This window comes from Anoplopoma fimbria, chromosome 17, assembly GCF_027596085.1.
Source record: "Anoplopoma fimbria isolate UVic2021 breed Golden Eagle Sablefish chromosome 17, Afim_UVic_2022, whole genome shotgun sequence".
Classification (NCBI taxonomy): Eukaryota; Metazoa; Chordata; class Actinopteri; order Perciformes; family Anoplopomatidae; genus Anoplopoma; species Anoplopoma fimbria.
Window position 1 is genome coordinate 12149467 of NC_072465.1, and position 11601 is coordinate 12161067.

An 11601-nucleotide genomic window follows, 5' to 3' on the forward strand; every position below is an offset into this window, starting at 1 on the left:
AAATAAATCAACTTTCAATGTGACTCGACCTCTTATTTCACATAGAGAACAAACAGCGTTTTTTGATTGACCCATTCACCTCCCCTTCCTACGTGTGGGCTTTTGCAGACTTGTATATGATTAGCATGCTTACATACAAATTAATTTCTATGGCGGCTGTGGCGTAGTGGAGAGCAAGGTAGTTCTCCAATCAGAGGGTCGGTGGTTCGATACCCGGCTTCGGCAGTCGATGTGTCCTTGGGCAAGACACTTAACCCCAAGTTGCTCCCGAAGGCTTGCCATCGGTGTGGACTGGATGATGAATTGAGTCTGATGGTGGCACCTTGCATGGTAGCCTGTCATCAGTGTGTGAATGGGTGAATGATATGTAATATACTACTGATTGTAAGTCGCTTTGGATAAAAGCGTCTGCTAAATGACTGTAATGTATGGCGCATTATTTTTGTAGGTATCGCCATGAACGCTGGATGAGAACAGCCTATTAAATTTCCTGTTTCATCTCTTAATATGATCACGCTAAATATCAGGCCCTCTCAAACTGATGTGCCAGACAGATGAAGTCTTTGTGGAATAGTGCTCAAAAGTGCAGAATGAAAGTCTGCCAACACAATTAATGTGCATACAGAAATAATCACTCATTAGATAGGCCCGCAGTATAACATCCAACCTTACAAATTGTTTTCACAATTTCTCCCAAAACACTTGGTGCCTGAATGTTTAGGTGAAATCAAATGTAACACTGTCAAGATGAAATGAGCACTTTCCGTGGGAGAATTCCCTCCCTAGTCACACGTTCCCGTCTCATTTCCTCAGGTTTAACGTCAGTGAAAGTTGTCACCACGGTTGGAAAGCGTGAGGACAACTGTCTGTGATTTCCTGTGCTGAAATGTGTGAGGCACATTATCAGCATGTTATGTCATCAGCAGTAGGTTGACATGGAAGCCTGTTGCACTTATTGAAGGATACATGGAGAGATTTGGTGTCTTTAAGGTGAGTTTGACTTGAGGGGTTCTTCTCCAAACACTCATTAAAACATAAGAGTAGGATATACTAGGGCCAGGTATCAATTTTCAATATAGCTATTTCGGTACTGATACCAAAACAATGCTTTTTTGTACTACCCATACTTTTGTACTACTCATTTAACAAAAATAGCTCAAGTTCTTTATTTTAAAGTGTTGCTCAACACAAGTTGCCATACAAGAACTTGGTCCAAATAGTCCAAATGCAGAACATAACAAAATGGTTTTGAGTTTGATGTCCAGTATTGTACAGTCTAAACTTGTGATTCCCAACCAGAGGTACGTATCCAGGCCGTTCTTCTGGCAGGCAGCTCGTGGTAGAGCTCGGACAGTTTGAAAATAAATAGAAATTGCGATTTGAATAAAGAATATATCCACATGTTTGTGTTTAAGAGAAAAAAAAATAACACAGAAATAGCTATACGTGTACATTTTAGGACATCAAATCAAAGCCAACCTGAAAAAAGTCCTTCTAGGTTGAGTCCAGGCTCCATCACATTTCACAAAATACCTATAAATCATGTCAATTATATCATTCCAAAAATAAATGATGAAGATTGAAGAGACAAAAGTATTTTAATTTGAACAGCCAATTAAAACGTAACATTCAAATGTAAACACTACTGAATTCATAGCATTGATATATTTTACTTTGTTAATCTTGATTTATCTGCCTCTTTGAAATTAGAATATGAACCCAGAGAGAACCCACGCTGACACGGGAGAACATGCAAACTCCATACAGAAGGGAACTGAACCTGGGCCCCTCTTGCTCTGAGGCGACAGTGGTAGCCACCACACCACCGTGCAGCCCAAATTTCATATATTGGACTATTAAAAGAAATCAAAGGGTCACCAAAACACAATTGTCCAACTATAATTTTACAATAAACAGACATGGCACCGTGGCAAAACAATGACAGTGTGAAGCAGTGGTCCCTCAGCAGAGAGTGATGTCTACATGTCAAACCATGACCATCTTATCCTCCAAACATTCAGTTTCAGAGAGTCGGAGAGAAGTTTGCGGAGGAGAAAACAGTGATACAGCAGCAGTAAGCATGACAAACACAGTAGACTACAAGAGACACACTCCAACACGAGCCATTGACTCCTATATCATCTGTTTGATCCTACTGTTGGCAAACACATCCTTAAATTTAAGTTCTTCAATCATAGACCATCTTTGTTAATAATTGAAACAGACAGCAAGCAGTTCATCCAAACTGTGAAAATAAGAAAGCTTGTAAAACGCTAAATTCATGTACATTTTATATTTTCATGTAATATTCTGCTGCACTGTGATGTTGTTGTGATGTATAACTTTTGTCTGAACTGCTGGCTTTGTTTGTTGTTGACCAATGTGACTGTGACAGGCCTTTCAATTTAGACATTGTTAAAATGTGTTTCAGTCTCTTCTCTTTTCACAGCAGACAGCTTAATTTGAATTAAAAGAAAAAACACAGGTGTTGCTTATAAGATGATATTTACCATGGTTCCATCCTGTTCTAATCAAGTGTCCATAAAAGTCTGACAGCAGTGAGCCAGAATGCATGATACCAGGACCCTGAAGGCAAAGCAGCTAAATAGAATCCAGCCATCATAATTTGTTATTTATAAATGTGTTATAATGTCTTGTGTGACAAATGTCTATAGAATTAAATACACTTACCATTAATTTATCAGTGAATCATGCCACTGTGCGACTGAGGCATCGTGCGGTATCAACATCAAGTCACACCTGACAGAGTGCTCATCTGTAAATGCTTACTATCAAGAAACAAAGGAAATGTGGGAAAACACTGATAAACACTCACAGCGTCAGCCTTAAAGAGGTTATTTAGTTTAATTATTAGTTGAATTGTTATTCATGAACTTCTAAATGGCAGCAAGACAAAAAGTGGACAGAGACATGGGTGTATATACAACCTGTTATCACAGGACCAAAAGTCCATGCTCGGGTCACATGATAACAAAATACGGCATTTCCATGACAACTGAGGAATTACAGGAAGAAGAAGGTGGAAGATGTGCTTGAAAGCTTGGGAAAGTAAGTTGGACATTGTGATGAGAGTAATAAATGTCAAGCTATAATTTGCTTGAGTGTTTTTATGATTTTTTTAAATGTGTTCAAAATCTCAAGTCAGTAGTGATTATGTATACTGTTGGGTGTTAATTATTTCGGGAACAGTGAATGAGTGGACGAGGGACGGATCAGACGTGTTTGTGTAATGGCTTAAACTGCCTCCATTGTTAAGGCTAACTGAAGGATTTTCACAATGAGAGCAGCTTTCTCTGTCCCCTTTTAAAAAACACAATCATGCTGATGATACATTATTTTAAAACCTGGTCTTATTCCTAAATGTTAATTGGTGTACCTTTTATTTCTATGCTACAAGCTAGACTGAAACAAAGTCTTCTGTGGATGAATCAATGAAGACTCTAGATTCAAACTACAAGGTGTTAAAAAACTTATGTAGAGTTATTGTATAATTGATTGAAAAAACATAGAGCATTCCAAACAAATGAATCTTTATATTGTGAGGGAAAAGGTTTGCCACATCCTGCCAGTATTCGTGACCGCTGCATGCCTGCAGGCAAGAAGCAAGAGTCCCTTAAATCAATGCTTGAGCTAATTGCTGTTAGAGCTGAATGGAGGGACTGGGTGACAGCAATAGGATCAATGTTTATTGTGTGGATGAGCCGGCAATTGTGCCTGAATCAACTCAAATTAGAGTATTTTTGCCCTATTTACATATGAGTGGCACCGAGACAACAGGCAGTAATCCTTCCATGCTGGGGTGCAGGTGTAAAACAAAACAGAGTAGGGATGTTTTTTAAGGTTATTAACAGGAAAACTAGTGTTATAGGACGGCAACATGCTGGGCTAAGTATAGCACTGAGTCTATAGGGCTGGAGGGGAATCGTCACCGTCCTCCACCTACAGCAGAACACCGACCATCAGTAAAGCTAGAGGCCCATCAATTCAGTGGAGCAGTCAATACGGTGAGATATATCGCCAACACAAAAGCTGAGTTTCAGTGGAAAAGTAACATTCATTTTTCTTTCTTTACTGGAGAAAGTAACATCCTACAAGAGCCTCCTATAAAATACAGTTGAGCAATGCATCAGTGTTTCTGTGGTCTTAAAACAAATAGCTGTACAAATAGCTTAAAATAAGTATAAAAACAACAGAATCATGACTTAAATCAACAGACACGGGCATCATGTTCCAAATCACAGAAGATCATTTTAAATTCTGGTGGCAACTGCAAAGTTCAAAGGTACCAGCTATGCCACAAGTGAGTAGAAAACACACAAAGTCTTTGGTTTGAATAATTCATTCCAAAGCAGGATCTAACTTGAATAAAGTTTCTGAACGAATAAAAAGAGATTGCATTTCCATTTAATGACACAAATTTACAATTTGCTCGGAAAATGGGAGTCATGTTTAAATTGATGCAATTTATACATGTCAAATTTTTTTAAAGAAGACATCCAGAATGTGGTTGTCCATCCGTCCATCCATCCACTCATTACCAGCTGGGTGAGAGTCATGAGTCCATCACAAGCCGGACACATGAAGAGATATAAAATATGGTAATGATAGATGGATTACTTTGCATCCCTTTCCCAGAAGGTCAGTGTCCAAAGGGTCCATTGGTGGTCCTCCTGATCAATTAAAGAGCTTGCTAAAAAGACAAAGCAAGTCTCCTGCAGGAGAAGAAAAACACCAGCCAGAGAGATTTTTCACAACCTGGCAACCCACAAGTAGTTCTTCCTAAGAGGCTTGTGACTAGTTTGTAAAACACAAGTAAATGCTTTATTAACCATTAATTAAGCCAGTTGTTACAATTTATATATTTTTTTATATAAGTAGAGAGTGTTGACAAAAGTGTTGCTTTTTTAAACATCCCCATGCACGATGAATGTGAGCCCAAAAGGCTGGGCCATATTTCCATATGGTTTGGTGATGAAAAAACTCACATAGAAATAAGATAAACATGATCATCACAAATTCGTTTTTGAATATTTTCAGTCAGTTATAAAAAATAAAAAAAACATGACAGATCTACATGAGGGTAATGCTAATTATCCTAATATTAATGTTCCTCATATATCACTTTATTCCTCCCCTCTCTCACTGAGCTCGCCTCTCTCCCTCTATCTCGATGGGAGTCCCTCAGGTGAAATGGCCTGCAAACACATGAATTGAACACGGCCCTCGTGGGGAATAGAAGAGAGGCTGCTGCTCGTTGTAGCCCCCACACAACACGGTGGATTCCAGCAAACTTCTTGTGTGCCTCTTTAGAGGAGGGAAAAAAAAAAAGCCTCCCTTTTCATTCTTCCTTTCTGTCCAAGCTAAGTCTTTTCTTTTTCCTCTCTCCCTCTTTAATCCGTCCCTCTATTTCAGGAAGAAAAAAAAACAACACAAAACCAGGTTCACGCGGTGCTTTAGTGGCTAAAAGTGAAAGAGCTTCTGTTTTTCTTTTTTTTGCCTCCCTGCGCTGAGTTGAGCCTTGAATCGCTCTGGAAAATTGCTTCTATTGAATAGAGGGAAGGAGGAACAACGTTTAATAGGATCCAAAGGGAGCCTCTGCTCTTAAACAGGTGGAAATTGGACGTCCTCGAATTTTATACAAATAGTAAGTAAGTATATAAGCCGGCGTGGAAAAGGAGGGATCCCATCTCCGAGGATTAGCACAGGATTTTCTTCTCCTGAAAAAAAAAAAATTTCCAAAGTGAAAAATAAAGAAAGAAAAAGATGACTGTTGTTAACGAAATGAAAGCAGCAGACTTGATCAACTTTTTCAGGCGCGATAACAACAGAATTATGATAATATTATTTACACTTACATATCTAGAGGGAAATGGTCTCATATTTATGTACCCCCCCCCCCCCCCCGCGTGCAGGTTGATGAAGGCGTCTCCCTGTCACCCAGTTAAGAGTCCGGGTGCCCGCTGATGTCAGGAGACAGTGATCCGCGCTGAGGAGGGGCGGGCGCTGCCAACATGTGACAGAGAGCAGTCTGCTGGTTTCTCCACACCCATCTGACCATTAGAGAGGTAAACTCCAACACCAGCTCAACCTGATGCTCTCTCATTCTCCGGGAGCTCCGACTACAACACATTTCTTTATTTCTAATTTTTTTTTTTTTTTTTTTTTTTTTTTTTTACACACTCCTCTTCCTTCTCTTCCTCTCCCATAACGAGCTCTGTAATGTCCTGTTAATGTTGTGTGCGCTAGTTAATGAGCATTAATCCATCACCCCTGGATGCTATTGTTTGCCGGGGAGGGATGGCCATTTGAATGCAAATGCGTGACACTGTGACAGCAAGGTGCTTATTAAACTGATGTGTCCTCCTGTCTCTTCTGCCGGGAGCTCAGGAGAGTGAAAAGACGCGGGGCAGCTGGAGGAGCGGGTCGGACTGCGCCGGGAGTTGCTCACACCAAGTTCTGCTCGGCTCCGAACTAAACCAAAAAAAAACTGCTACAACAACAACAACAACAACAACAACAACAACAACAACAACCAAAAAATGACAAGTTCTGCTTCCCTGGAGACGGTGATGTCCTGCGGTAGGACCGGGCCGTCCGCGGCTCCCAAGACCCTCGCCTTCTCCATAGACCGGATCATGTCCAAGAGCTCGGAGCCGAAGGGGAGCGTGGAGGAGCTGCGGTCCGAGGGGAAGAAGCTGCTGGGGCTTTGCTCCCCGATCCCCTGCATGATCCCGCTGCAGCCCTTCAGCTACGACCTGCAGGCCAAGGCGCTGATGAACTACTCCGAGCTGTGGAGGGCCAGTTTCAGGGGAACTTTTTGCGGCTCCGCAGCCGCGCCGTGCAAAGGGAGCTGCGGCGTGTGCGGCAAAGCGGAGCCGGGCGTGAAGCAGCCGCTCCTGACGTCGGGGAGCCGGGTGGTGAAGCCGCAGGTCATCCACCAGGCCGTGGCCGTGCCCAGCGGCGGCTCGCTCTACTATCTCAACTACCTGGACTCCGCGTACCAGCAGTCGGAGCTGTTGGCCGGACACTGGTTCTCCAACCCGCAGGCCCAGGCCTCTCTGTCGGCGCACCACAGACTTTTGCTGCTGGAGAACGCCAAACTTGCCGGGGTGGGGTCCGAGAAGCTGCCCACGCCGCAGTACCCGCACAAGGAACATCTGCCGGGGCAGCTGGACCAGATCGTGAAGGAGAACCACGGCCTGAGCGCCGAGAAGAACGGCGTAAAGACGCACAGCAAACTCAGCAGCAGCTGCACGAGCGCTGCAGACGGGAAACCCAAAAACTTCACGTGTGAAGTTTGTGGAAAGGTAGCTTGATTTTTTTTTTGCTCTTTTTTTCGTTTGTAAAATAAACATACACAATTCGTTATAAAGGAATTTTAAACCCTCTAAAGTACAGTAGGCCTATATTATTATTATTATTATTTTATTATTATTATTATACATTTAATAATAATAGCTCATTTTTATTGTTATATTTCATCATTTTAAATTAAATGATATTTTAATATGATATCCTAATGTTTTCCATCAAAACGAAAAATGATCCTCAAAATTAAATAAACAAAAACGAATAATTCAGCAACAACCACAACAAATTCCAGATGATCAAAATTTGATCATTTTTACAGAGGTGCTCTGACTCCAAAACCCGCTTGTTCTTTGTCTAAATTACAGTTATTCATTCCTCGGTGTTTCCGTTCTCCGCAGGTTTTTAACGCGCATTACAATCTGACCAGACACATGCCGGTGCACACCGGGGCCCGGCCCTTCGTCTGCAAAGTGTGCGGTAAAGGATTCCGGCAGGCCAGCACGTTGTGCAGACACAAGATCATCCACACACAGGTGAGACGCAGCGCACGATTATGAATCCGGTCTTGGCTTTAAAAAAAAACCCAAAAAAAAAAACACATTTGATTTGATTTTGTTTTAACAGATTTTTTTTTTCCTTTTTCTGTTCAGGAAAAGCCTCATAAATGCAACCAGTGTGGAAAGGCGTTCAACAGGAGCTCCACGCTCAACACTCACGTCCGGATCCACGCCGGGTACAAACCTTTCGTCTGTGAGTTCTGCGGGAAAGGTTTCCACCAGAAAGGTAATGATCGATGCCGATGTCATATTTACAAATGAGTGGGCATTATTAATCCAAACTCTTTTTTTTAAATTGACATTAAGATTGCATTGCTGTCATTAGTGTTGGCCCTAAAACGATTAAATACTCCGATACTATGTCGGTGGTTAGTGGTGCTGTGTTTATAAAGCAACCAATCGAATCTTTAATTCCCTATGGTGTTAACTCCTAAAATGTACTTTCAAAACGACTAAAACCTCCGCGTTTGATACAATAATTTAATCTATTTCCAAATCATATCTATATATGTTTAATCTTCCTGGTTTAAGATATAGTGACTGTTTCTACAAAGCCCTGCACCGTGAACAGGATACATGCTCTCTTCTTTTATTACCGTGGTGGTGATTTTCCAGGGCTCCGTTAGAGACAGAAGGTCCCGTTAAATGGAGGAATTCCTGCACTGTGCTGCTGATTGACGGTGTTGTTTTCGTTCACTTTCTTTATATAATGTTGCTCCTGGGCGGAAGGCTATTTTGTACTGCAGTTGTTTTTATTTTCTCCACCATAGTTGTATTTATCATAAAATATATATATATAGGCCTATATATTATCACGTGCAGTATTTTCACTGCCTTTCATTTCTTTCTCGTAACACTGACAGTTTATACTTTAGTCACTGTGAAGGAATCCTGTTTGAGCAGGACTGGGAGCAGCACCATATGCCGCCGCTCTTAGTTATCACTGAGAGAAAATGAAAGTGGGGGAGAAATGCAGGCCCGCCGATGAGCGTGATGCGATCAGTGGAAATAGGACATGTCACTTTTTTCTCCCTCTCAAAGAAGGCAGCATTTGCTCTGGGTCAGCTGCGAGACCTCGGCCGAGATGGGAATCGGGTTTTCTATTTCTTCGGCGAGTTGTCGCTGCGTTTGATTCTGACAAAGTTTGACAACTTCTTGACTTCCGACATACAAAAACCCTGATTAATGAAGGCTGGGCCGAGCGGAGGGACGGAACGGGCTCTAACTTCACAATGAACCGCTGACCTTGGCGCGGGGGGAGGGGGGGGGGGGGTTGTTCTCCCTCATCACTTTCTTGTAAGATTCCCAGTAAACAGCACAGTCTCACTTTTAAACCCTGCTTTAACTTCAACTGTAATCTCACAGTGCCAATGGGGCAGATCTTCCCATTCATATGTAGTGCAGTTTGATATTTTCTTGAATCAAGCATCATTTACTTTGGAAGACAAAAAGTCAGGAAAATAATCCAGATGATTGCATAGACTTTCACAGCTTCTTATAATTCTTAAGAGTTGTGTTTTCTTTTTCCCCCTTGCTGTAGTGAAGCTGCTGCTCTGTTTAATATGCAGTGATCGTTTTTATCGATCACATGTTGTCCAGGCCTGATTCCATGCTTTGTCTTGCACAGGAAATTATCTTACGGTTAGTCAGTCGCTGTCTTCCATTATTCAGGCTGTTTCTCACAGGAAGATGTAGGCCTGCATGTTATGGAATTTCATTTTCACTTGAAGTCACAGGAAGTTTGATGTGATGTTATTCACACTGTGACATCGCTGAAAGGATTACTGTTCTGATGAGTGTCTGTAAAACAATAACCAAACAGCTGGTTACAACCTCTTCATGAAATACGTTTGGCTGGTCAGAATAAATGTTAAGACATGACTTGAGGTTTTGCCTCATAAATATTTTGTCATTTTATGGATGAAACAAAAATAATCAAATCATAATCATCGAGGAAAAATATACTTTGAACACAATCCTCGTGTCATGTGTTCATTGTTCCCTTTTCTCATCTCCCAGGAAACTACAAGAACCACAAGCTGACGCACAGCGGGGAGAAGCAGTACAAGTGCTCCATCTGCAACAAGGCCTTCCACCAGGTCTACAACCTGACCTTCCACATGCACACGCACAACGACAAGAAGCCCTTCACCTGCGCCACCTGCGGCAAGGGCTTCTGCCGCAACTTTGACCTGAAGAAGCACATCCGGAAGCTGCACGACAGCGTCTTCTCGGCGCCCACGGAGGCCTCCAGAGAGAGGGAGCTGCAGAGCTGAGGCCCCTGAGTGCCCATACACAGTTTAATGCTCCACCTCGGACTGTTGGGCCCCTGAGAGACTGGCTGCTGTGCTGCATCTGTGGCCGCGTTGAACAGCTTTTAAACGTCCAGAGAGGTCGTCCAATTAAATTGGACACAATCACTTAAAGGGAACTGTGGTCATCCAAAAGATTTAGGATCCTGTGACACTGTGGTACATCAACACCTCCTACTTATCACTGGGTCCCCTGCTGTAGGAATATGAAGGGACAACCATGGGAGACATCTGTTTCTACGATGGAGCTGTAAATAATAGGTTATGGAAATAAAATAAAAAAATGTTATTTAAAATGTGGATCATTGCCATGTTGTGTATATCACAGGAAAAAAAAACAAGTTAATGTGAATAAATAAGTTATAACTTATAGTGAAAACTGAATGTTTGAGCCATGTTGTTTCTGTTTTTTGAAGGCATTTAAAAATAAAACAATGAAGTCATAAGATGAAAGTTGTGTTGGCTACGTTCAGAAAAATTTGGGTTTTAACTGACTGGGGCGAGACAACAGTTTAGAAAAAGCAGGAACCAATTCATGAACACAACATTATCAGAAAAGAAAATAAGTGCTTACCCATGTCAGAAACCAAATGACAAAGAGTTAATACACAATAACAATTAAAACAAATCAATGAAAAACTGCATGGCTTTGACCTGTTAGATTTTTGAGCTGTGGTTTCCTTATTTATTAGTCATTTTCTTTTTTCTGTGTGGATTTGTTTCGTATGTGGTTGTATTTTGCTGTGTTTTGAACCTCAGGACCAACAATCTACATGTGAAACATGTCAGAAGAGGTGAAAGCTTCTAAATGACAGTATAAATAGATATTTCATGAAACATATAATGACAGTATCAGTGAGAGGATGAATGGAGTGACGTTACATTTATTTAGCTGACGCTTTTCTCCAAAGTGACTTTCTGTAAGCTAGCCATGGGACCGTTCTACCAGGACAAGAATCATGCAACTTCTTCAAATGACACATGCAGATAGGGACTTTTTTTTATTTATTTATTTATTTATTAGTTCTACATGGGTCCTGATGCAGTGAAAACAGTTTGATGTGTAGTTTCTGCTGTTCTGATGTCATTGGAGAGCTGGTTCCTCCCAACAGTCATGACTTTTCTAAAAATCCAAAAAGTTAAAACAACAAATATGGCACACACATATATATATATATATATATATATATATATATATTATTTATAATAATTATTATTATATTATAATAATTTACATAGAGATCAGCATCATATTTGTGATCATATATATAATTTATTATAATTATTGTATTTATAATAATTGATCAGCATCATATATATATATATATATATATATATATATATATATATATATATATATATATATATATATATATATATATTGGCATGTGCTAAACTTT

General features: G+C 40.8%; 1 protein-coding gene across 1 annotated transcript; it reads left to right on the plus strand.

Annotated features, from left to right (window-relative positions):
* The first annotated feature begins 6560 nt into the window (after nucleotides 1-6560).
* fezf2 (FEZ family zinc finger 2) lies at nucleotides 6561-10165 on the plus strand. The gene is made up of 4 exons (XM_054617701.1): nucleotides 6561-7328; nucleotides 7731-7865; nucleotides 7983-8115; nucleotides 9909-10165. Exons 1-4 carry the CDS (start codon nucleotides 6561-6563, stop codon nucleotides 10163-10165), a joined length of 1293 nt encoding a protein of 430 aa, XP_054473676.1.
* Nucleotides 10166-11601: the final 1436 nt, after the last annotated feature.